Source organism: Notothenia coriiceps, unplaced genomic scaffold (genome assembly GCF_000735185.1).
Source record: "Notothenia coriiceps isolate Sejong01 unplaced genomic scaffold, NC01 NC01_scaffold00024667, whole genome shotgun sequence".
Taxonomy (NCBI): domain Eukaryota; kingdom Metazoa; phylum Chordata; class Actinopteri; order Perciformes; family Nototheniidae; genus Notothenia; species Notothenia coriiceps.
Genome location: NW_011357368.1, coordinates 5,226,310 through 5,253,544, shown reverse-complemented (window position 1 = coordinate 5,253,544; position 27,235 = coordinate 5,226,310). Strand labels below are relative to the sequence as shown.

General features: G+C 41.5%; 2 protein-coding genes across 2 annotated transcripts in view; one reads left to right on the top strand and one right to left on the bottom strand.

Annotated features, from left to right (window-relative positions):
* The window catches only part of kcnma1a (potassium large conductance calcium-activated channel, subfamily M, alpha member 1a), a 65,779-nt gene extending 45,550 nt beyond the window's left edge, over positions 1-20,229 (top strand). Inside the window, exons 22-31 of the mRNA XM_010782695.1 lie at positions 1,937-2,030; positions 5,971-6,097; positions 7,311-7,535; positions 8,087-8,279; positions 11,909-12,022; positions 15,257-15,387; positions 17,292-17,486; positions 17,968-18,086; positions 18,844-19,068; positions 20,175-20,229. Of these exons, the coding sequence (XP_010780997.1) occupies positions 1,937-2,030; positions 5,971-6,097; positions 7,311-7,535; positions 8,087-8,279; positions 11,909-12,022; positions 15,257-15,387; positions 17,292-17,486; positions 17,968-18,086; positions 18,844-19,068; positions 20,175-20,229 (1,478 nt within the window). The remainder of the gene's footprint in view (positions 1-1,936; positions 2,031-5,970; positions 6,098-7,310; positions 7,536-8,086; positions 8,280-11,908; positions 12,023-15,256; positions 15,388-17,291; positions 17,487-17,967; positions 18,087-18,843; positions 19,069-20,174) is intronic.
* Positions 1-27,235, bottom strand: part of LOC104955441 (ephrin type-A receptor 7-like) — a 337,623-nt gene that overhangs the window by 91,191 nt on the left and 219,197 nt on the right. The window contains exons 4-5 of the mRNA XM_010782768.1: positions 23,502-23,627; positions 22,414-22,599 (exon numbers count right to left, since the gene is read on the bottom strand). Coding sequence (XP_010781070.1) covers positions 22,414-22,599; positions 23,502-23,627 — 312 coding nt within the window. The remainder of the gene's footprint in view (positions 1-22,413; positions 22,600-23,501; positions 23,628-27,235) is intronic.

The following is a 27,235-nucleotide window of genomic DNA, read 5'->3' as shown; positions in this document are numbered from 1 at the left end:
AGTCGTCTGAACCGGGCCCGCAGTCTGCCGGTGAAATACCGCTACCACCCCAGTAATGCCATGCTGCTCAGTCACAGTAGGAACTCTATAGGTTGCCCCCTTAGCGGGATGCATCAGTCAGTAACACCGCCTGCTCTGTCCCTTCATATTGTCTTGTTTGCTGCATGACGGTTCACTCTGCTGCTCGTGCTGCTTTACACAGATTTGCCTGCTAGTGGCTGTTACTGTCTACATAAGGTGACTTCCAAACTGAGGAGTGCTAAATTATGTGAACTTAGAATATTCAGAATAAACTAAAAATAGTTGCTTATTAGTTTCTATCTTCAGAAATGCTGCGGCACTTCTGAACTCTGAGGATACTGAGCTTACGGTTTATTCATTACTGTAAAAAATTGTATTACCCAAAGGCTGCAAAGCATTTCATTGAATTGTTGTGGAATGATAAGTGATTTTACAAACATTTTAAGTTTAAACCAGGAAGGTGTTTGCCTAATAATATGGAGAGGAATGTATTGTTTCTAATGGGATATTTTTTGGAGTACATAAGAGAGAGAATTATGTGTTAAGTGGAAATTACTTGTTCTATTAGCTACTCCAAATGCCCAATTGCATAAAGGAAATGTCAGAGAATGACATTTTATTAGAAGGCAAAGTCATATTTCTTATCTTTTATTAGCAGAATTAGGTGACAGCCTTGGACGGGGGCTCAGACAATAATGAATTTCCACATGCTTGGAATAGTCACGGCTTGCACATTGATTCGCTCTAATATCATGCTGTGTTATTGATTTCTAACCAAAAGACTAATATGGGTTTGAAGTGACGGTGCACTTGGCATTTGCGCTGGGAGAGTGCACAGTGGATAAGAGTTTCTCGGTGCTTGTCTAAAAGCTCTTGAAACTCACAGACAGTAGTGAAGATCAGACTGCTGTTAGTTTGCCTGAAAACTTCAGACGCCTGGGCCTGGCCTCAATCTGGCTGCTCTTTCTCGTCCTCTCTGTCTGTCTGCGAGTTGAGCAAAGTATGAAAAATAGAATGTTTTTTGCACAGAAAAGCATATTTGGCAAGAAGGTGAAGTTGAATCTGATAAAAATAATCCTTAAAAAACATTGTGGCTATTGATCAGCGTCTTGCAAATCCTTAACACCAAAGCGTCAAACACCAAATGGTTCATCTAATATAAATAGTTACTTTTTCATTTGAACTTAGACCTGGCTGTCTTCTAGTGGATGATGATGATGTGTTTGTCTTAGCTGCTTTAATAATTCACTAATTTGTGCCCTGTCCTTAGTGATGTGTGTTGAGTGCTTAGTGTTCCCTTGGCATGGAGGTAGACCTGTAGAAGAGCCATTGTGCGCTTTAGTTAGAACTGGAATGACAGGGTGCGGTATAGATAGTTTTGTTAAAAACCAAACAAAAAACTATCCTCTCAAAATTCATCTTCATAACCTTTATCTCATTGTCATTGCTTTTGCCCGCACCCCACTGACAATGACAGTCTGTACCATCACATGGCAAATAATGGCGTAGGTAAGCATGGTCACTCTGATGCAGACTGCTAGAGGTCCAACCATTTGCAAAATGTAGCAAGTCTTCTGAAAACATGCAGTAGTGTATTTCTGAAAGCCCTGTTAAAGTAGACCGTAGAAGAGCCAAAATCTAGGGGGGTTTGGGATGTGAGCCTTCCGTGACATTTTCAGTTCGTAAATTGGTTCTTTCTCCGTGGTTTTCTCCTGCCTTTCTCAGATTTACCATTGTCCGTTACTAATGCTTTCTCTATATTTTCTCAATTTGACACTGAATTATTAATTTCCTTTTTCTTCTGTTGATTTTTTTTGTTTGCAATGATTGATTGAGTGTTGGCTATTTTTTTTCATGTCAGGTCCAGCACACTTCCATCTGTCTCTATTCTGACATTCTGTGCATGTGTTTGCAGTCGAAGACGAGCATCCGTCAACTCTCTCGCCCAAAAAAAAGCAGCGCAATGGAGGGATGCGAAACTCACCCAACAACTCGCCCAAAATGATGAGGTAAGAGAAGCTGATTTTATTCTCCTTCCAGCACTTCAAATGAGGAGTGAGAGGAAGTCAGAATCAGGGAATAGGGGAGGGAGGACGGGAGGAAAGGATGGAGGGATGCGTGTGAGAGATACTTCAGAGGCGGATGGTGAGATGGTGGGAGTTTGGATGGATGGGAGGGGGCAAATTAGGGGTGGCAGAAGAAGGAGGTAAGAAACTCTGTGAGAGAAAGAGAGCGGAGAAGTGCCCTGTTTGGCACTGGCTGTTTAGGATGGCATGCTGTCAGCTGTTAATGACAGAGCTGAAATAATATTTCTGTCATGAAAAGCATCTGTGAGGAGCCGTTTGAAAACTCCTCTGGCTTTAAAGTCCCAGCTGTCACCACCTCCGGTCTGGTCCACATGTGCTCCTTAAACAATGCTGGCACTAATGACACCAGCAACCAATCAGAGGGACCTGCATGGTTACTTTGCCCTCAGGCTACTCCTCTATTGTGGGAACCCCTGTGAGTACTGTTTCTGGTACTTAAGGCCATATGTGCGATGTATCATCACAATCAAATATGAATTCAAATATTACCTTCCTTTTATCCTGTCCTGTGGAATTAAATTGCTGTTAATTGATTTTGAAAGATAAAAGGGGTAGGTTTTTGTGCTCCCCCGGCTGCGAGGCGGGGTTAGCAACACGGCATCGTGGAGAATACAGGGAGGCCGAGCTGTGCGCATTGGGAAGGCAGGATGAAGGCATGGTGGAGAAGATCTAAGAGGACACGAACACTCATAGCTACGCTGCCCTACTCTTAATTAGGGAAAGTGTTTGGGTTGTCATCTCTACGAATTTACTGTAATTTAAAGAGAAAGCTGCGTGGTTTTTGTCAGTGTAAGCTACATTGTATTAGAAACTCCTGTATCTGAATTGTGTGGGTACAAAATAAATCCTAATGGATTTTGCATCTTGAAAAACTACAAAAAACCAACATATTTGAATATCTGCTAATTCAAATATCACTTAAAATAGACTTCATTTCTATCTATTAACTCTTCAAATCCGTTTTGCTTTTGGTTATTATTTTACTGTGGTGTATTTTCCTTATAGTTTAGTCGAGTTCTTTGTATGTTGGTCCTGCTTGCTTCCCTTAGGCAGAGTTATCCGTGTGCGTTGGCATGCCTATGTGATGTCGTCCAGTATTTTGTCGGCCTCCCCCTCAGTTCTCCACAAAACAAGCACTTAATAAGCCTTCACATTTGCCGAATCATTAGCCCAACACAGAGTCATACCCTTCAGTCTAGTTTGCAACAGAGAAGCTTTTTAGTTGCCCTTGCTCAGAGGGAGAATGCTTTCTTTGTAGAACTGCTAGACATTGGCACATTTCCAGCTAACTGCTTGTTTAAAAGGCTGTTTAGTTTGCCTAACTTAAAGCACAAAACCCTTTCTTCTCTTCCTTTTTTTGCTTAGGAGATGGTCCCTGTTTGCCATGTAATATATGCATCTTTGCTTTGATCTCGCAGTGATAATAATTCTTGCGAGTTATTTACTCAGTTTTGAAAACGCTTCAAAGCGGTGTCAAAGTTTTCTCAGCTTTAGGGGTGCTTCTGTATTCTGCTGGCTCTTGGGTACTGGGATGACAGGTCCTCTGTTATAGGTGTAGATTTTTTTCCTTGTCTTAGCCCTCAGCAAAACATCAAATTACCCATCACAGTCCTCAGCCCCCCTTCACAGCTGCCCCCGTCAACGTATAACACCATATATATTAAACAGTTGCGCTTTACAAGGTGAATTTTATGCACAATGAAAAGTGATTGTTTGAGGTAGCCTTAGGGATACTTTATTCTACAAGCAAGGAGGGGGAAAACACAGTAGAGAGCTTGCGAGAGAGTGAGCATACGTATCAAGTATGGTTTTTACAGGACTTGCAGCCTGAAGGCCTTTGTAAATAAATAATGATCAACAGATTGGCTGTGGGCTTTTGAAAAGCATGCCTTTGTCAGTTTGCATGATGGGGGAAATTTTCAAAGCAAGAGGCTGCCTTCGTAGTCTGGCAGAGAGGGATTGGGGGAGCACGCCCATCCCCAGTTTGTGACTGCAGAGTGATACACTGGAATAACTCAACTCTGTTTGAAATATATAGTGAGGAAGGCAGGGAGGGAGGTAGAAAGAAAGGAAGGAAGAGGGTGAGACATGCTGTAAGGGAAATATTTGTCCTATATAAAAGTGCATCAGATAAAATATTGTTTCTCACCAAGGAAATATGTTTACTTTGCAATCCTAACTTTGAATTTATACAATTTTGAAATGTAGAGAATGTTTTATGGGGTGTAAACCTCCCGGTGGCGAAAGAAAAATGTATTTAGAAATGAATATTTGTATAGGGTAATGACACGTTGCGTCCTAGCTGGCTTATCCTCAACATGCCTTAATTGTCAAGTTGCCAATGTCACGTGTCACCGTGCTAACAAGCTGCAGTGACACCATGGCATTAACACCATTCTCACAAACCTTTTTGACGGGTCAGGCATCCAATCGCAGAAGATGTCACAGTATTATCTGCAGCTGATATCCCTTGGGCGTGGCACTGTGGCACACACGTCATGTCTGCTCTCCCCGAGTCTTGTGCTGGGTTCATCCTGAGGCAGGGAGAAGGCAGAGGCAGAAGGAGGTGTGTGGAGCCCGTGACAGCCTGCCAGTCACACCGCTGACAGCTCTGTGAAAGATAGCTGTCTTGGCAGAGAGAGCTGGAGCGGCAGCCCGCCTGCATGCGCCAGTCAGCCCCTGTGTGGAGGCGAGCAGAGCTGAGCAGATTGAAGTGACGGGGGCTCTGTGGAGTTGATTGGCGCAACACGCGGCTCTGGATGAAAGATTCAGGCTGAGTGTAAAAACACTAAATGCTGTCAGTGTTATTATCACCTGCACTAACTGATAGAGGGGAGAGAGGTGGAGAGAGAAGGTGGCTAATTGACAGCTTTTTTTTTTTAACTCTTACTTTTACTGCATTGGTATGCAACCCAAATGCTGGCTGAAGGAATAGGCAACATCAAAGCGTTGTCAGTGAATGACAGTGTTGATAGAGGAAAGAGAGAATAAAACTGAGAGAGATGTCAAACTCTTGAGATATTCTCTCCCACATTACTGAAATGTCTGTCTCTCTGCACTTCCCTGCTTTTGCTGTTTTTACCTAGGGTTCTATTATTTTGGTTGAATTGTAAATAAATTACATTTGCATTGCTGTAAAACAAGCATTTATTCTTGAACAACGCTACATTTCTTCAGTTTATCCTGACTCAGTGTTTTGGATGAAATGTTATGGATTGCCTGAAAGACTGTGAGAACCCATCTTGTAGGATAAATGCAAGAACAAGAGAGGCGGTCTAACAGGACTGAGTGACAGGAGCCCTTTCATGGTCAGTGTTGCACCGGATAAAACTCAGCAGCCCAGTGCTGTGGATTAGCCTGTTTGGTTGTGACATGCTGCTGAAACATTAATGGCCATCAGCTGGGAAAGCTAAATGTGATTGGGCAAATTCCTGAAATATTTAAAGTGTGAGCCTGTTGGAGCTTTTACTATTTGCACCGCGTGGAGTCAGGAGCTGGGAGAGAGGGTAAAAGCTGGTAATTGGCCTTGTGTTGTCATGCCATTCAGTCAGTAGCACTCAAGTCTTGCTGTTCTCTGCACCGCTGCAAGCACCAGGGTCTTTGAGTTTTTCTGATGACTTGACAAGAAGGACAAGAAGGAATGAATGAATGATATGGTAGTTATGGGACATACAGTATGTAGTGCAGTAGAAAGTCCAACACTCTGAGAATGTGATGGACTTTTGATACGTTGTATGAATAGACTGTGAACATCTCAAGAAACCCTGGTGGTCTTTTGCCTTTTTTATGTTACAGCTCCCTTCTCCACAAGGTCAATTCACAAAATGGTCTAACATAAATAAATACTGTACTGTTTTCTCAGTCGACACGACCCCCTTCTTATTCCTGGAAATGAACAAATCGAGAGCATGGACATGAACGTGAAGAGGTATGACTCGACAGGGATGTTTCACTGGTGCCCGTCAAAGGAGATCGAAAAAGTCATCCTGGTGAGTGAGGCAAAAACCTTGTAACTGCATACCCCCGAAAATATTATAGAATATGCGGTAAAAAAAGTTAAAGTAAGTATGCTCAGGAACCAACGTTTCCCCTCGATAATGTAGCCAAACAATCGCATACTAATGTATATTGACATTTTTCTCACCGCCTCTCTGTTGTTTCAAGGTGAGTTTATTGTTTTTTATATATCAACCAAGGATCTGTGAACAGCATTTCAATACTCCACGCATGGGTTTGCTCGGATGTTTCAACAAGGCAGTTTGTAAGCATTTATGTTAGTGCACAATTTGTTTGGACGAGGTAAACACTGTTCAAATGAAATCAAAACCTTAAAACACAGTAAGCTATATAGTTTACATTAGGGCATATTTGTTGATTTAATTACAGTAGTTAAAGGGGGGTAAGGATCAGTTGGGTCATCCATTTTTTTTTTAAAACCAATAAATAATGCAGAACAAAATGTTTAATGCAGAACAAAATGTTTAATGCATCAGATCTCTAACTGACAGTTTGGGAAAACTTAAAATAGTGGTCCCTTGTTTTTTCTATATGTCTCCAGTGAACAAAGATACAGTTTTAGTTTCAAATACACTGGGATCATAGTAGCGTTTAGTTTACTCAGCGTACACTCAAACTTGCAATCAAATGCACATCAAGCTGCTGCGACAGGCGACAGATCTTGAAAGCAGGGCATCACATTGTTCTTTTCGTCATACCATAGAGAAGCTTTGTTTATTTATACCTCGCTGATTTATGAAAGGGTCCCACTCATACATACTGTTTGTGCCTAAAATCTTACAAACTGCATTTTTCTGCCCTTTGAAAAAATACCACATGTTCTGTTTTTGATGTGTAAACTTCCTATATCTTATTCAATAAACTGCTTATAAACAGAATAGTGGTTAACCAAACTTTGTTTATGTGTTAATAGTAAGGCTTGTTGATAGAATGTTTTTTATTGTGGATACATAATTCAGCTGAATACTTGGTTAACAAACTATTTTATATTGGTTTATAACAGTTTATAACAGACTTTTAAACATAGTTAAAACTAGAATGTGTCACTTCATGCACATAATCCGTTCTTTTTCTCTGTAATTCTGTGTTTGTCTCTGTGTGTCTTCCTCTCTTCTATCTCTGCACTCCTTCTCATCCTCCTCTTTCTCTGCTCTTCTCTCCCTATCCCTCCCCTGTTCCCTGCAGACCCGGAGTGAAGCCTCCATGACAGTACTGAGCGGCCATGTGGTGGTCTGTATATTTGGGGATGTCACGTCCGCTTTGGTGGGGCTGCGAAACTTGGTGATGCCTTTAAGAGCCAGTAACTTCCATTACCACGAACTAAAGCCAATAGTTTTTGTGGGCTCGCTGGAATACCTGCGAAGAGAGTGGGAGACTTTACACAACTTCCCTAAGGTCTCCATCTTACCTGTGAGTATACCGTACTGCCACGCAAGATACATTTAAACCAGAATTTCTGTTCAACTAACAACGCACTGACATTTTGAGTTGCATGCACATTGAAATCCTGAGAGGGATTGTCAGTTTGATTTGATCACACATTACTCAATTGAATGATCACTCAATGAGAGCGTAGTAAGTCCCCATCATCCAGAGCAGTGACACATCCTCCACATCCAAAATGAAGTTTATGTGTGTTGCAGTGCCCATCACAGATGGCGTGGCTTGCTGCCTGAGAGCTTGTTAGGCCTGGCTTGACTGATGATCAGAGGAGAATCCCAAACACAGCCCTCAGCACAGGCTAGCCTTTAGATTAGTCCGTGTCTCTGATTCTCCAATGCCCAGTTAGATCAGTGGAATGTCATCGCCTCAAAACAAGAATACTTGTTAACTAATTTCCCAAAGCTCCACTCCGCTCACTCCTTAAATTTGTTTTTCTCTCCCCTCTGTCTGGCTGTTCTCTCTCTCTCTCTCTCTCTCTCTCTTTGTTGCTCTTTCTCTCTGTTCTCCTCACCCTGAAGGGTACGCCATTAAGTCGGGCAGATTTAAGGGCTGTCAACATCAACCTCTGCGACATGTGCGTAATACTGTCAGCCAATCAGAACAATATCGAAGATGCCTCACTGCAGGATAAGGAATGCATCTTGGCATCACTCAACATCAAATCTATGCAGTTTGATGACAGCATTGGGGTCTTACAGGCTAATTCCCAAGGTAAGGAGCGTCTTATTACACTACATCTGCACTACAGCCCAAAGGGGACAGGTTATGGCAGGGGGGAAAGGCAGTTGTCAAAGATGGGGGGTAAAAGGAGAGGAAAGAAATTGGGAGGGGATGAGAAGGCCACACAGGGGGAATAGATGTAGTTTGTCAAGCACAGTCTGCCAAGTGCCGCTCATTGAAATACTGTTCAAGTTTGTGGTAAGTGGCAGCTATGAACTGACTTTACTGTACTCCTGAAGAAGTGCACACACTAAACATTTAGTTGATTGCCTCATCGAACATTTGAAGAGCGTTTACTACACATCGTTTTCGGATGATTTCAGTCTTGTTCCTGGTAATAACATGCTGCTAAAACTCCTTGATAATACTTTTTTTTAATGATGTAATCAACATGACTGTGTCATTTGATGTTGTTCCCCCTGATCTGGTGTCTGGCAGATCGTCTGGAACAGATTGTTGATGTTTGCAGACAAACACACGAACCTGGCATCCCATCAGGCCTCATCATCATTAAGCAGCTAGTACAAATCACCAGGCAGGCCAATTCAGCTGCTCCTCATTAGTCACAACAAAACAGCGTTACAAGCGTGCACACATAGTCGAGTTTCAAATCGTGTGCACGTGTTTCTGCGCACGTATCATACACACATAGATGCCAACAAAATCGTTACCTACAAACAGGTAATCCTCAGTTTATGATTAGCCCGAAAGGCATGACATCCCTTGAGCTCGATGCTATTTAGTGCCACGGCAGAGAGTGTTGTAAATACAAATCAAAGTTGAAGGTCCAAGAGGCCATTATTTTTTAGTGCTGAGCACTTCCACATGTTTTAGGAGAATGCCAATGCTGTTATTTCTCCAGCCTTGAGTGAGTGATGTGCTGTCGATAGCAGTGCCACCGAGGAACAATAATCAGGGGTAAATCTTAGAGCATGCCGCTCAGGGGAGCAGTATTCACCGAGAGCCACCCTCAATATGGAAGCACACTAGCCTATATCCTCTCCCAGGGTCGATGGATGGAGCCTATTGTCATCAATAATTGGGTCTTACATCAACCACCCATTTCAGTGATAAATACTTCACTTTAGAAAACACATACACACACACCACACTGAAATGCAATCATGCATACACAAGGACGCACATATCCAGACACCAGTATTGTATCATAGGTATTGCTTTGGGGATTCCTTCCTTCTAGCGATGCTCCCATTCAGACACTGTCTGTGGAATTTAAAAAAAGAAGGTGCAAATGAATAAGTAAACATGCACTTTCCTGGGGGAGAGCTTCTCACGGCTGCTGTAGCATGTAGTCAACCGCAAAGCATAGCTGTGCCCGGGGGGCTACAGGGGTAAGGGGGTATGTAACCCAGATCTCACTTGTCTATTGTATATTTTAGCGGAACAAACAAGGTTACAGCCTCACAGTAGCAACATCCTGCCAGTAGAGGAGACATAGTGTGTGATCCGGCTACTGTTCAAACTCTGGCTTCTAAATTGTAATTTCTCAATAAGATAATTATATTTTATAAAGTACAGGATGACTAAAACAGCCAATTACTATAGAAAATAAGTTTAATGTATATTGATCAATTGTAACTCTTTTTGCCTTCTTGTTTAATTGCATAAAGAGACATACATTTTTGAATTAATTCTGATTTAGAGGACAACTATGATTAGGCAAATAGACACATTTTAGCTTTAGCACATTTTTGCAGTACTCTGACTCCATCTGAGGAAGACATACAGCTCTCTGTTTGGAGCTCACCAGTTCACATCACAACTTCTGAGCTGTTTGTAAGCTAACAGGTTTTGAAAGCAGCTCAGCAGCAGGCCTCGTGTATTGCTGTTCTCACCAACAGTCACTTTGCAAACTGTGCAAAACAGAAGCTGTTCTCCTACAGTTCCGTGCTGTCTGCATGTTCACTATGATACAATAAGAGCAGTGTTTAAAAGACCGTATCCCAAAAACTTGCTGTCACTCTCCAGTGGAGTAAACATCATCCTTTATGGACATCGACAAAATGATTTTTCACACTGTCTTAGCTTGTGCTCCCTGGTTGACTCAAAGTGTCAAACCTCTGCTTTTTCCAAGTTCAATAATTGGTATAACAAGAGCTATGATTATCTATGCTTCAGTACAGTGTGTGCTTCCTACTGTGTACTAAACTATTTGGTGTCGTTTCTGTTGCAAAGGGCGGGAAGATCTCTTTTGTAATGTAAGCAGCTCATTGAGCTTCTTGACAGGAAAGGCACACACACACACACTCACATGCATAGCAAATTTGCAACCCTTTTAAAACTTTGTGACCTGAATATATTCCCTGCATTATCTTTCCTTGGTGGTGGCACTATAAACTGGCATTTTGCTGTAGTCAGCACTAAATGATGGATGTCAAAACACAGTTGATGCATTATGCATATAGCATTACAGATTTAAGGTGTTTACTTGTCACTTTGAGGAAATGCAAAAATGTGAAGTCATGTGAATTCATACTCCTGTCACTTGCATTTGTATTTCATGGTCCCTGCCACACCATTTCCGATAAAAGGTTTTCAGGATCCACTTCACCAATTTTATTGTAACAAAATGAACAACATCTAAAATTTATGTTTCCCCGTTGATGGAAGGATGTGAATGCTAAATATGTCTTAGCTGACCCCTAAAAGCACAGTATCCGTATTGCAACTTTTAGGCAGGTGCCTTGTTTACTTAGCCTTCCCATCCTTCCTTTTTTCTGTCAATTCGCACAATTGAATGACACAGAAAACACACATCAACTACCTTATGCTGACTGAGCTGACATGCACTATGGATAATGGTACTGATACAGAGTTCCAGGTCACATCCTCTTGTTTATGATACTTCTTCAGTAAAACACTTATCAGACTTGTTTTTGCTTGGATTGTTCTTTTTTTAAATCTAAAAAGAATGCAACAGACCATACTGCCTGCTGACCAGAATATTACATGTTGTCAAGTGTTTCATCTATTATTCTGCCATAAACTGCATAATTTCACTTCCGATTTGCCAAAGGCTATCAACAAAACAACAAGAGAGCTATATCAAGCTAGCTCATGAGACTTGCTTGATTTTCCCCCAGTTGTTCTATTGAGAAATATCCATTTTGATGAACTGACATCTTTTGTAATTCAGTTACTAAATGTAACCCAAAGAATTACATGAGGTAGTAGCTAAATCCAATTATAATAGAGAGCAAAAACAGCTTAACTCATGATAAAGCAACTAACTTTGCACATCAGTAACTGCCATCCCAGATTTGGACTCAATTGGATTTATTTATAATAAATTGTAAATGTATTGCTTATTGATTTTGACATAAATATTAATATTACGACGAGAAACAGAGATTCATTAAATCCTATCAAAGTAATTTGATTGTTTTTTTTAGAAATTACCTTTTTGGTGGGTAGGTTGTATTTCCTTTCCACATTCTCTGAAGGCATAGTGAAAGGTATCGTGTGGGTTTCAGTGGCAATGTAGTAATTCCATGTTGGTATATAAGAAGATTTAAGAAGTTACTACAAACCTTGTATCTCTCTTACTGCCGTCCCGTTATATATTTGCTAAATTCTATAAATCTATGTGTATTTTTCAGGTTTCACGCCTCCTGGAATGGACCGGTCATCTCCAGACAGCAGTCCAGTACATGGCTTTGTGCGTCAGGCTTCCGTCACCACCGGAGCCAACATCCCCATCATCACAGAACTAGGTAAAGCCGTTTATGAACACACATCTCAAATGCAAACATTGCATGCCATACCCAATAACCTCAGATCAACTCCCAATTCACTGGCAGACACATAAAGCTGATTATACAAGACTGGTCACGCTGCTTCCAAAAGTTCCAACTCATTCAAGGTCAAATGGGCTTGAGGAATGTGTGGTGTGGAATTTGTTCACTCTCATGGTGCTGGTTCACTCTCATGGTGCTGGTAGCTTTGCCCAAATCAAGTTCATTTTGTGAATCATTTGATCTGGCTAGCTTTTTGTCAAGTGGTGATAATGTTAGCTGCAAGGCCTGTATGATATCTGTCCTCTGAGGACACTGTGGACAGCTGTAACTTGAGGATGTCACACAGGCATTTTAAGGATTAAAGTTACATCTCCTGCCATTTGTCCACTAATGCACAAGAGATGGTAAAAGGGAAAGAGAGTGAAAAGGTGGAGGGTAAAAACAAAACTGCCTTGGTTGCAAAATGGGTCCATTTATTAATAACAATGGCAGTGGCTGTATTCCCACTGGTGCTGGGGACTCATGAAACTTTCAGATCTCTGAGGGGCCTTCTAAAGCACCAGAGACTGGCTACTCTGTCTCCCCTGACCCAATTAGGGAGCAATGGAGCATGAGGCCAGCTAAGAAAAGGCCAGAAAGAGAAAGGAGCTACCTAATGTTACTTGTAACAGGGCTAGCCATTACCTGCAGAGAGGCGCTTGCCATTAGACTGCTGACCGCATACGTACTTATCAGAAGTAGATGCTATCCATGTAGAAGACATTGGTTGCCATCCTGGGCTTGAAAGCTTCAGTATTGTGTGCAAAGGAGGGAGCAGTTGCATGTCTTTTTGGAACGGTACTGTAATTACATTGTCATATGTTCAGTCTACAGCGCCAGGAGCAGATTAAAGTGTAGTTGGAACATAAAAACACGAGTTGCATGATCTATTTTGTGTGCGTGGCATACTGTATAGTACATGTAGGTGTGTTTATGGATAAGACCCTCTTTATCCCTTTCACTGTCTTGCCGTGAAATAATGTATTGTCGTTGTAGTGGTATAGCGGCCTGACAGCTCTGGCTTTGTATCCACTGCACTCTAATCCAGGATGCTTTACTTTTAGATACCGGACAACCATGAATGTCTCGGAGTAAATCCCAGTGTTGACACGAGTGGTCTGAGACAGCAAAAGGCATTTATTGCAGTCTTTGAAACTGTTTCAGTAACGACACCATGTCTTCCCTTCCCTGCGCTGTCTCATCACCATTAGCTAAACATGGCAAACTACTGCCATTGGTTTCACTCAGTCAGGAGAAAAAACAGTGGAACCAACATACAAATGATAACAGAGCTGGGTAAGCCGGGCCTTTGTCCTCTGCTGCCGTTTGTTCTCTCGCTTCGCCGCTCTGCTCCTCCTCATCAGCTTGTCTTGATTTATCTGGCTGCAGTCAAGGCCCTCGCTGCTCCCATGGCTTCATTTCGAACACATTTCTATTCTCCGTTCTGGTTGAAATTGACTGTCTTGTTTTGGCCTCCTTTTAAAAAAAAAAAAAAATGTCTTCCTCCAGTTGCTTTTGCAGCGCCTAGCTAGGCTTTTGATCATGCTCAGTCTGTCCTTGTGGCTGTTTTCATAGCAACAACCCCCCTGCCCCTCACCCCCCTTCTTCCTCCACACACACACACACACACACACACACACACACACACACACACACACACACACACACACACACACGCACACGCAGACACACACACATTTTCAATCCTTTGGCCCAGGCCCGTTTGCGTCAGCCTCTTGTCTCTTTGACTGACATTTCTGTTCCATAGCGCACAGGAAGCCTGAGCAGAAATCAGATTCAAAAACAACAAACTCAAGATCAAACCATCTTTTAGGCTGTTTATTTATTTTTTAAATGTATTTTCCAGTTTCTTTTTTCCCTCCCAGACCATATCTCTAAAGCTCAGATAACAGAGGAGTCAAACAAAACTTGTGTGATGCTTTTTTTTTCAAGTTCATACACCCTGCCCACTGCTGACAGAAACACAATCTAAGAAAAAAGGCGCACACTGGGGAACACTATGTTTTTTAGTGCACCAATTATGCCATATATACACCATACTTGAGAAACAAAACATATCTTTGTTATTTTGGTTTGGGTTTATTTTCATTTTAAATGTTTCTTTGGTAGCAGATCCTGGCTATTATTAGTCATGAGATAGGAAGTGTGTTTTGTTACCAGACTTTAATTTGAATTTCAGGGCAAAGGTAAATATTTGAGATGATTTTTTTCTGAAGGTGATGATGTGAAAAAACACATTTATCAAGGAAAACTCTGAAAAGCATGAATTTACAAGTGCATGATTTTCTCAAGTGACATATTAGCCATTGTTGAAGTCTCGATTTTTTTATATACTGGATACAACGAGAAATAGTTGTGACGTTTTTCTGAGAAAAGATAATGTCCTTTATGTTAGCTGGCTACTCAACCCACCGACTGGACACTGTGTCTTGACTGAGAATTGGTGTGTTTACAATATATCAAGATACAGTGGCTACTAATGTACTAATGCAGGATAAATGTATGAATTATTCAGAATTACGGACTTCGACAATGGTTATCACTGTGTATGCGAAAAAAAGACTCTTCTCTTTTATGTGTGGTTTGTCTTAATGTATAAAATGCACCCTGCATGTGATATACAATAGATTCAATATTCAATATTTGGAAGTATTCCACAAAAAAATCCAAACAAACGTATAGTCCATGAACATAAACAAAACTATTAAAAAATTGTTGACAAAAAATTACAAATGATAGATAACATATTTAGTTAATTTTTAAACAGACTATTAGACAAAAAATAAGATATTATAAATAAAATATAGTTTAATTGTAAACTGATCATCGGTAAATCAGTTCATACTGTAGGTCAAAAACCTGTCAATTTTTTTAAAGAAAAATGTAAGTTTTAATCTTTTAATAAAGAAATATGTTCACAGGTTTGTTAGCAAAATATAATGTGCATCTGTTCTTACATTATATTGCCAGCCTTGATCAATACCAATATACCTGAGACGGTTTTGTTACATTACTTATATACTACAATATATCCAAATATTTTCAAATGTAACTCTCAATAAACCCTCAGGTGTGTTAGTGTCTGGGTGTGTGTTTGGCTAATGCCTCTTCACAGCGCCCGTCTCTAACTCTCCCCCTCCCGTCTCTCAGTGAACGACTCTAACGTTCAGTTCCTGGACCAAGACGATGATGACGACCCAGACACGGAGCTGTACCTCACTCAGCCCTTTGCCTGCGGCACTGCCTTCGCTGTCAGTGTACTCGACTCCCTGATGAGCGCGGTGAGTTCTCAAACACACTTTAGTGCTTTTTCAAGACCATTTTTTTTAGATTACAAATTGTGTGTTTGGATGCTCTAACTGAGTCTTCACAATAATAGAAGGTAGAGAGAGGTTTCATGCAAAGTACATAGCTGTGTCTACCGGGTAATACTTTTATGTTGTTGCACTTGTAGAAACTTTAGGATGCGGAAAAAGATGAGCAGAACTGAGTCGGACCCCAGAAACCCAGAATCTAGTGAATTCCTCAGTTTTCTTTTTGCCTTTGTTGGTGGTTATACCGCTATTTTCTGTTATTTCACATTCAATTAGAAAACTGTTTTCAAATACTCAAGTTAATTGTTAGAAAAATTATTGCGAGACATATCAGTAGTTAACATTAAAGGAAAGCTAATGGCCGTCTGTGAGATTGAATGCTTACCCAGTAGAGAAAAAGGAGGATAGTGGATGCACGATTTTGGCATTTTAAGTAGGCAGAAGTTGGTAAATGAAATGTATACTGCATTCATCGCCCATGCCTGCCAGCTCCATTGACATTAACATTATAAATTCAACTTTCAAGAGCCTTAATAGATCCTTTAACAAAGAAAGTGTTGAAGGTTAGTGTAATGGTGATGGCACAAGCTTGGAAGTAACAAGCCAGAGGAACACTCTCTCATCTTGACAATGTCATTGCTGCACTGGAGATATGATAAAGGGGGAGCTTGGGAGATAAAAAAAATCCTCCTCTACACCTCATTTTTCCACTCCCCTCTTTCATGCCCAACTGTGGTTTTCCCCTCGGTGCTGTGATGGCTTAATTCCAGCAGCTTTCTCTGTGAGTGAGGGGTTAGAGGGGCGTTCAGAGCGGAGCTGAGCGGGGAGTAGAGCAGGCGTCAGCTGTAGTCTGGCACTGGTCAGAGGTGAAGCCAGCTAATGGACAGTGCTCATCCATCATGAGGCTCTGCAGGCCTGTCAGGGGCCCGGGGAGAGGAGCTGCCACTCTGGCCCCGCTGCGGAGTGACATCGGCTGTCTTCACACGCCGAAAAGCAGTTCCTGATCGGCTTGAAGGACAAGAGAACCTGACACCCGCAGAGAGCAGTCAAATCGCTGTTTCAGAAGCAGACACCATACAGCGTGTAGATCAGTGATGCTAGAGGAAAGAATAGTAACTGTTTTATTTAACGGAATGATCCTACAATACTGTGATTATCAAAATATCATGTCTCTCTTAAATTTGATAGATTTATGGACATTCTACCTTAACCTTATAAAATACATTTTACAATGAATAACTTAAGGGGTGTTATTAAAAATAAATAATACCTCACTAAGCTCTGATGTTCATGCATCAGGCATTGAGATGTTTTAAAAAATCTGATCCAATAAAACCGTCTCAAGATTGCTGCCTCATCCACCCTGAAAAAAAACATTTATAGAATTCAGCAGCGAAATGTCTTGCTTTGATTTAGTCGAACGGTCTGGTGTTAAAATAATTGCTTCTTAGAAATGTGTTCTAATTAAAACAGTACAGAGAGGTGTTACTATTTTCAAAAGTAACAGAAATGCTGATCCTAAAAATGTAATTTTAGTCCGTTGTATCTTGTGGGTAGAAAGGGGTCTCAAAGACATATTTCCAAAACCCTGAGCAGATAAAAGCAGAGCTATTTGCAAAGCCTCATACCAATAGAGGTAAATGCAAATATATATATATCTTTTTTTTGTGTAAAACAAGACATTAGAAGCTACTGCCAGAGCCCTCTATAGTCTTTCTATAGTCTTCTCCTCCCCTCACAGTCATCACTATGTGAAAAGACGAGGGTCTGAGGGTCACTACATGGGCTTTGCTTTTCTCCCTCATCTACCACCTCCCTACTTGTGACTCTACCGGCATCTGCTCACTGATATCCCTCTCTCTTCTCCCCAGACATACTTCAATGATAACATCCTCACACTGATTCGGACGCTGGTCACAGGGGGGGCCACACCAGAGCTGGAGGCCCTGTTGGCTGAGGAGAACGCTCTCAGAGGAGGATACAGCACACCGCAGACACTGGCCAACAGAGACAGGTGTCGCGTCGCCCAGCTAGCCCTCTACGACGGGCCTTTTGCAGACTTGGGGGTAAGTGGATGTTTAAGCGAAGATGACACGTTTTGGCAGTACCCAGCAGCACACATCGGGCCGCCTCCGCTCCTCACGTCTCTTAATCCAATGTGAAGAACAGTGATCACGGAAAGCAGGCCTTAGTGGGCGGAGAAGGAAGATGGCTTTAGAGAAAACAATAACACCATCAAAGAAATTCCAAATTCGATTGGTTCCAACTTCGTATTTTCAGGTTTTTGTTATTTGTACTCACAACTTGCAATGCTGTATTTATTTGTTTCTTGGATGAATTATAGCATAATTTGTATTGAATTAGCAAATAACCTTGTGTATTGTTGCAGTCTACATTGCCAACAGTTTGAATTTGCTCACAAGATTCCCTCAGCAATGCAGAACATTGCATTTTCCCTACAACTTTACAGAGAATTACATGAACTGCCACCAATGCAGTTCCTCACACAGACCTCACTGATGGTGTCTTTGTTCTGTTGTTCATCAGGATGGCGGCTGCTATGGGGACTTATTCTGTAAAGCACTGAAGACGTACAACATGCTGTGCTTTGGAATCTACAGATTAAGAGACGCTCACATCAATGGACCGAGCCCGTGCACAAAGCGGTACAAACACTGCCTTTCATCTGTGTCAAAATGTTCTTTTAACTAATTAAATCTAAAATGTTTGTCTTAGATATTCAATAATAAAATACAAACTTAAAAAAGAGACTAATGATAATACTTTGACATTGACCTGGACGTGTATTGAATATATATTACCCAATGATAATCATATACTATAATATAAACATTTAGATAACTGCAAGTCAAGTACAAATTGCTCAAAACGTATCAGTATGGTACTTAATTGTTAAACAAAATAAATAACGTACTGTTTAACAGACATAGATGTCTCCATTTAAACCCATTATTCAAATGATACATGGCATTGCCTCATGATTATTATACTATTATTATGTTGTATTGTAATGCATACATCTATGAAATGTAATTCAAATGTTGTTCCTTATTGACAAAACATGTGTTAAATATAATGAATATTGCAGTAATTGTTCTCTTTATTGTATACAATTAATTGCTTTATAATTTCCACATGCATATAGACAGTGTTTTTAGTTACGAACGAAATTCTAAAAAGTCTCTGAACGTCCTTAAGTAAATACTGTGCAATACTGAGCTCTTTAGTTTTGATCCATTTGTTCTCATACATCTATTCATATTCCTCCTTTTAATGTTTTAGGGATTAAGCGTACTCGATATACAGCATACCTTTCTGTCTTTGATGTATCCTTCTCTGTTTAAAGCCTCCCCTTAAGTATTATACACATTTAATCTTCCCTATCATTTGTTTTCTGGGCAGATATGTGATCACGAACCCACCGTATGAGTTTGAGCTGGTGCCCTCAGACCTGATCTTCTGCCTGATGCAGTTTGACCACAACGCAGGCCAGTCCCGAACAAACTTGTCCCACTCTTCCCACTCCTCCCATTCCTCCAGCAAAAAGAGCTCCTCCGTCCACTCCATCCCAGCCTCCAACCGGCAGAACCGCACCAGTAAGACCAGGGAGCCCCGCGACAAACAGAAGTACGTACACTAAAGTGGCCTGTAGAGTATTAGCCTGCATGTTAAGTGTTTTATACCTGACCTGGTGTGTGTGTTTGTGTGCAGACTGTGGTGACACATGCGCTGATAAATACTGTGTTGTGTGTGTTTGTTTGTGAGATTTGTGCTCTGCGTCGATGCTCGGTGTTTGTACGTTTCCTTCATAATCATCTGCATGTGGTATTCACTCTCGCATCACAGCAATCATAACATGACATGAACAAAATGGTAAACCCGCTTTGTGGAAAGTTCATTTATCATAGTCAAAGACTGTAGAGAGTCTTTTCTTACTAATTAAGTCTGTGGCATTGTAAACAGTAAAACCACTTGTTTAGATGGCACAGCCTTTGTGTTTGGAAACAAGCTTTCAGTTAAGGCCTCAACCACAGACAGATATATTGACATCACACAACACACATTCAGTTTGTTGTTCAGTCTACCTGTTGTATCTGTCGTAATATTTAGTGTTTGTCTCTCACTCTTTTTAATGTGTAGTGATTTATTAATTGTTGTGCGTTGGATATGTGTGCCTATTTAACAAACGTGATCAGTACGCCTTGATCATGGATGTAATGTTTTATGATTTACCCACTGTAGTTACTATAAAGCACATTTGGCTTACATTACTTATAAGCTGTTACTCATGAAACCATTCCTCATTAGCAGTGTTGATATTTTGTTGGTGCTTTTGTACTGCTTTTTATTGCATGTCCATGTTGGAAGCCTTCTTTCCTGTTCTGTTTATTATAAAATAATAGGATAGTTCGAAATATGATTACCTACATGTTATATACTTCTTATTCTCCCCCCAAAAATATAAACTTTGCATTTTATTTATGGGAGAATGAAGTATTTTGGAATTGTGACATTATTTAAAAAGCATGCAGATTTTTTATGCACGTAAAGGAATCTTTCAATGGTAGATAATTATTCCTCAATACATCTTAAAATAAAGATGTATGATCTAGCCTAAATACTATAGTAGAAATAATATGTAAGCCTTAGTTAGACTGGTAGTCATTTGTCAGTTGTGTATTGACTGTAAATACTACTTACTTACAGTAGATTACTTGCCTTTTTTTCTGAAGTGCAACAAGGATGAATAGAATGGGCCAAGGTATGCAAGTTAACGATTCTGCATGACTTAGCAACCTTTACCTGGGGTCCTGGTCATAACTATTTCCTCTGTGGATGTTGTTATGACGAGGCGAGTTTGTTTTATTTAGTATGTTCTTCAGATGTTAAGTAAACCATGCCTCAGTTTAAGTTTTGCTTTCATCTGGAAAGCAAAATGTCTGCTGCTGCTCTTGCCTCCTCCCTGCCATGATCAGGACCATCTCCACATTGCATGTGGTTGAGACCAAACCCCCCTTTTTCTTTATGCCTTTACCTCAGTCATTCACTTGATGATATGAGTTATTTTCTCCTCCACACAAATCTTTTTTTTTCCCTTTTTCTTTTCATCATTTATCATGCCTCTTTATGATTTATTTCAACTTGAGATGGTTTGCATTGTGTGAGAGGTCTGTGTGTTTCCACATCTTCCCTCTTATTGAATGCTATTAGATGACTGTAGCATACCTTGAAATGTATTATGTGTTCTCTATTTGAGTAAAGTAGGTTATAATTTGACCAGCATCAGAATAAATGCACCACTTGTTGCCTGACTGAACATACTCAGATCATAGCTCACATGTAGGTCAGACTGATTCAAATCCCCCTGATGCAGCCAATCGCTGACTACTACTTTTTCACAGAACTTTATGAAAGTGTGTCCAGCCCTGTGACATCAGTCACACCAAGAAAGTGGGAGGTGTGACCAATCTAAAGTTTAAATTGAAGGGGGATATGAGTCTATAAGTTCCCTCCCACCCTGTGCACCTGATGTGATGGTTTAAGTTCACCGTATCAGCAGCAGACTCTGGAGAGAGATGGCAGACATCTTGCTTAACCTCGGGCACAATTCTTCACATCAAATGCCTGTGCTGTACCACATGGCCCCCCAGCCTAAAGCTTGCTCACACACACACACACACACACACACACACACACACACACACACACACTCCAATGCATGCTCTCAGACAAAATGAGCATATGGGACTGCCTTTGTACGTGTGTGAGAGCATGCATTGGAGTGTGTGTGTGTGTGTGTGTGTGTGTGTGTGTGTGTGTGTGTGTGTGTGTGTGTGAGCACACATGATGGTGGGAGAGATTGGAGTGGATCTCAGTGCCCCGCTGGGTCTCTAGCACCAATTACTGTACCCTGCACATCTGCTGCCATCCTACTGAGCGCAGTGTGTTCGGGCACCTTGCACACACACACACACACACACACACACACACACACACACACACACACACACACACACACACACACACACACACACACACACACACACACACACACACACAGCATCACTGCGGCAGTAACAAAAACTTCACAAACTCTTTAAAGCTTCTCCCTTCACCTGCCATTCCCATTAACCTCTACCTCATCTTCTCCGTCTCTCATGTCTCTCCTCCGTTCAAGTTTCCCCCCCCCTCCCTGTCCTCCCATCCTGTTTTCGCTCTAGGACCTCAATTGCTATCTGTCAGTGTAAAAATGGGCCTTGATGTAGCTCGGCTGCTGCTAGCGTCGGAATCTATCTCGCGTCCTGCTCTCTACACTTCAACCTCTTCTCCTTTTCCTTACGTTAGTCTGCACTCTTCACTGTAGGCGTTGACCCCTCCCCCATGCGTGCGATATTGAAGCGGTCGGGTTCGGCTCTTTCCAATCATCTCTCCTCCTGCCTATGCTCCTCTCCCAGTTTTCTTCCCATCTCGCTTCTTAGTTGCAAAAAGTGGTGACCCCCTCTGCACGTGTGATATTGGAATGCAGCTCCATTGTTTACCCCTACAGCCTCCGCTTCCTTTTCCCTTCCTCCGAGACGATGAAGGTGATGAACCCACTTTATGCTACTAGAGATGGTCAAAGTCTTCCATTTCTCCTTGATCCTTGGAGTATTTTCCCCACTTCTATGCTTCTTTTCATCTTCTCCCGCTCACCTTCCTCCCAAACTGCCTTTAACCTCCTACTTCCTGCTTGATTACATTACATTACATGTCACTTGTTTGACGCTTTAATCCAAAGCGACTTCCATACTCAATACTGTGGACAATCCCCACAGGAGCAATTTGGGGTGAAGTGTCTTGCCCAGGGACACAACGACATGCTAACTGCAGTGGGGTTTGAACCTGTGCTCCCTTGATCTGAACACCAACGCTCTATCCACTGCGCCACACGCCGCCGAGGGTTGTGATAAAACCTGCCCCCATCCTGCTTACCCGTGGTGATGACGCCCTCCAGCCGGATGATGTTGGCGTGGTCAAACTGCCCCAGGATGCCGGCCTCGCTTAAAAAGGAGCGTCGCTGTTTGTCAGAGCAGCCCGCCCTTAACGTCTTTATGGCCACTGGTAGCTCCCTCTTACTGGGCAGCTTCAGGCAGCCGCGACACACCTCCCCAAAGTCACCTGTAGGGGGAGACACACAATCAGAGGTCATGATCCCTGTTGATGGAGGAGAAACCAGAGAGAGCGGGGAAAAGAAAAGCAGGGTGATGATATGGAGTAATATCTGTGTTAAGAGGGACGAATAAGAGAGAGTTACACAGAGCAGGGAATCATGTTGGAGTAGAATCCAATGGAGAAATACAAGGAGAAGCAGAGAAGACGCAAATGAACAGACACTGTTGAGGGAGAGAGAGACATGAAATACAAAGGGATCAAAGAGACATCAGAGATTGGGTAGGGTGCAGGTGAAACAGCAGAACATGGAGTACAGAGAACACAGACAGGCAAGCTTGATTTTGGCAGATCATTAAGTGGCAAAACAGCTTGAACTGGTTTCTTCGATTTTTCTCATGGCATGTAAAAGGGAAAATGCAAAAAAAACTCCAGTTATCTCAAGATTACAGCAGGTGCTAATGGCTCAAATTCTGTTTGCCTGCCCTTTTCTTGCAGTGGTTATAAAGAATTGCATCACTCTTACTGTGCCACTTATGATATACGGTTCCCAGCGCAGTGCTCAGGTACAAATGAAAATCATTTTGCTCATCACAAGGAATATACTCCGCTTGTAAAACTGATGTAAAATGTCTTCTGTAGCTCTCTAAAGGGCTTTCTAAAGTCTTAAAAAATTACGATATCATTAGAGTGGTCATGAATCTTATGACATATGCCCTCAGGATGTGGAGTTTGAAAGACGGGCATTCAGGGAGGGTCTAAAAAAGGCGTTTGACCCATACTAAAAATGTTTTAACTTGTGATTACTCTGCTTGTGCTTCTTTGAATACTAAATTACAGAAGTACCCGTTTTGAAAGCATCTTTAAAGTGTTGTAACAACCCTACTTTGTTCCCGTAAACAGTCACCTACCTGTGTGCACAATTCTCTCGATCTTGATGCTGGAGTTGTCCAGCTCCTTGGCGAAAGCGTGCACGGCCTGCAGCAGGTCCTCGCAGGTCTCCGGGTCGATGTAGGTCCTCCGTGTTGGGATCTTAACTGAAAACACACAAACATAAGACAAACCTCACCAAAAATGGATGTGGAAGTGTACTAGTGAAGCAAAACCTTTCCATTGTCCCAAAAATCAACAAGCAGCAACACATCATATACGGTCCACATGCTTGTCTGCACAAAGACAGACATTAAAAGATAAGAGTCTGCGGCCCCAGCAGCAAAATGTCCACATGAGGCACAGAAAAGAGAAAAAGGAGCCACAGTCAGATTCAGATACCATTAAACTGTGTATAAGAAAAATAAAAACAGATAGCTATCGAAATGTTTTGTTGCCCTGGCAGTACCTCAGTTCTGATGTCTGCAGCGCTTTGTGCTACAGTCAGCGGAGAAATTGGTATCTCTGGCTCCTTCAACAAAGAGTTTCTCTCTGTATGATTGTTGAACATTAGACCAAGATGTTGTGTCTGGGAAAAGGCTCTTACTCTTTGATCCAGAGACAAAAATCAATACCTCAGTTTTATTATTGATGTTGGAGATAGCACAAAAATGTTTCTGCTATCAAACCCCACAATAACTGTGGGTCTACTTCAAACTAAGGGCGTACTGATTGGTCAAGACATGCCAATCGTTGAATAATGTGTGTTTTCTATTTGCTCGATAATCCCCCTCTGTTTAAGGATGCTGTGTATTTATAGAAAATAGCGAAAAACAAGACATTTATTACACAGATTCAACACTGTTTGTGGTGTTTAGGGTCTGGGTTGCATCGTACTAAAGCGAAGCAGAGGTCGATAGACAGATGAACACGTTTTTTTGCATTCTTTCTTTCAAGGTTGTACAAATTAATTTCAGGATATTTCAATTATCCCCCATTGTAACCCGAATGGAATGATCCTTTGTTTTATAACAATTTTTTCCCATAAATGCAGTGTCTGTGGTTTTAATTAACAGAAACAACAAAAAAACGAAAAATAGACAGGTACAAGCTAAAAAGGATGTTGTATGAATATATTTTTTTCAAGTAGATACAAAATGCTTATGTATTCCTAACTTGACTAATTCTCAGTTTTTTGTTGTGACCTTGCGAACTCCAGAGGCAAAGAGAAAAAGTCGAGATCAAAGGCTCCGGCTGCTTAAAATCTGACTTTGGGTTTCCTCCATGCGGCTTTACTCAGATCACAGGAGCTTTTTGTCTTCTCTGCTTGCCTCAAAATGTTATCTCACTAACACACACACATATGCAAAATAACAGACACACACAAACACAATGTAATCTTCAGGCAGAAATTGGGACAGGACATAATAGACATAAATTGCTGAGGCAGGGAAACCTTAAAGTGACAGGGTACACGTAGCTGGTATGCTGCTTTTTTGTTCGTTTTAGCGCTTGGGTACTGGTGCTTAACATGAATAGTGACAGCTTAGGCCAAAAATAACATGACTTTATGTCCTCTTACCATAACGAGACAATTGATAAATAGCCTGGTGAGTTTAAAGTGATGTATTTTGGGCTAAATAACTCGGTTTTATATAAGAATACAAAAATAAAAACAAGTGTCAATTCATAATAGATTCATTATTCAAAGAGAAGGTTAATATTAACAATTACCATGCCCTCTACAAAATATCTTCTGTGACACTAATGGGACAAAACAATAGCAAATTTCCGCTGACATTTTAAAACAGCAAGTGATATTGACACCAACTGTTTGACTTTACACAACAAAAAGAAAAGACCTCCAGGTTTCTCAACGGGCCTCTTGTTTTCTTTATCTACTGCCAATTGTATTTACAGAGCACCTAGCAAATAAACTAGCCAGCAGATAGCCAATGACCATTAAGGAATGGACTAAAGTACTCAATTAGACGACCTTTGACCCTGTTTACTACCTATTAGGACCAATATTCCAGGAAAAAGGTCTGGTAGTTTTCCCAAAAGCTGCGTTGAGGCACTGAAATGTGATTACAGCTCTAGATCGACAGGAGAGATCCTATACTGGCTGCCTCGTAACGGCTTATTGATCACACACACACACACACACACACACACACACACACACACACACACACACACACACACACACACACACACACACACACACACACACACACACACACACACACAGAGCCAAAAGTCAAATTATGGAGCAAATGAAACCTTTTCTATTCAAGGCCAGGGCTGAGTAGAAGATCGAACACTCTTTTCTGTCAAAGAGGGTTTTCAAAAACACTTTATAGGTTACAACCAGCTGTGCAGTACATACATAGCACACACACATAAAAAAGGGGGGGCTCAATTGCCATAAAATGAACAGTATCATCTGGAAATGTCTGCAAATGCTCAGATACAGATGTCACACACACACACACACACTCAGGTGCACGCTTCATTGGCTCTGAGGGTGATTAGTTTCAGGGTTAACTGTGTCACCGCCATGAGCGATTGAGGGGAAACTGAAGCATATTCACACTTGGCTGCATCATTTTCAATGGACCACAGAGTGAGCATGCCCACCCCCAAATATTTTCATTCTTAACCTCCATCGTGCCTTTTGCTTCTCCAATTTATTTCCACTGATACATTCTCTCTCTGTAATTGAACTCTGACAGATATCTGAAAGTGGTCTATTAATGGAGATTGCAGATGAACCCCCCCCTTTTTGCGCATTTCTAGGTCACATACTCCGACATAAAGCTAATGTTCTGAGCCGTGTCACTTATGATGAGTCTCTCCATCTCAGCCAACTCACCTCTTCATACTTCCAACGCTCTTTCTCATTCATCCTTTTGTGTTAATTTCCGGTCAGGAATGGGGTTTTGAGAGTAAGTGAACAGATAGGAGGAGAGACAAAAATGTAATCTGGCTGAAATGACACTCAGTACCAAGCACTCATGAGAGCCACAGTCACGAAACAGGAAGTGTTTGAAAAAGAGGACAAAAAAGTGTCTTTGTGCCTGTTTATCCTTGTGTCTGTTCAATAAATTGTGTGTGTGTTTGAAAAGCTGGCCAAATATGTGTGTGTGTGTGTGTGTGTGTGTGTGTGTGTGTGTGTGTGTGTGTTTCCGTGTGTGTTGCGTGCTTGTCAGCTGTTGGCATGTCTTTGTTTGGGCAGATTGAATTCCCAGCCGCATGGCTTCGGCTCATTATTCATCGGGCGTAGTGCTCCAAACCTCTCCAGAGGGCTCAGCATGCTGGGAGATTAAACAACGCAAATGAGCACGCACACACTGCATTTACAAAACTGTGTAAACACATACACACACAAGGAAACTCTGAAATCACACACATCCACCACATTATCAAAGCGTTGGCGCATGCATTTAAACACAAACACGGAAAGATATGTCAAACTACTTCAATCTGCCACAATGGCTATTGAGAGCTAAAAATGTACAATATTGTTCAACATATACAATAATGTTTAACTAGCTTTTTGGAAATCTCTGATGCCTGGTTCTGGAGCTTTTACCCTCTTTCTCCTCCCCTCCCCCCCGTTTCCAGCTCTTTTTATCTCCCCCCCCATCAAACTCAGCCGCACACACCCCCTAATGGACTGTGTCCGTGTGCTCAGAGTTGGCTAAGCGTGCACTCAGAATTTAGAATTAGTGCTGTGGCATTACTTAATGCCTCAAAAGTCATATGTAATCAC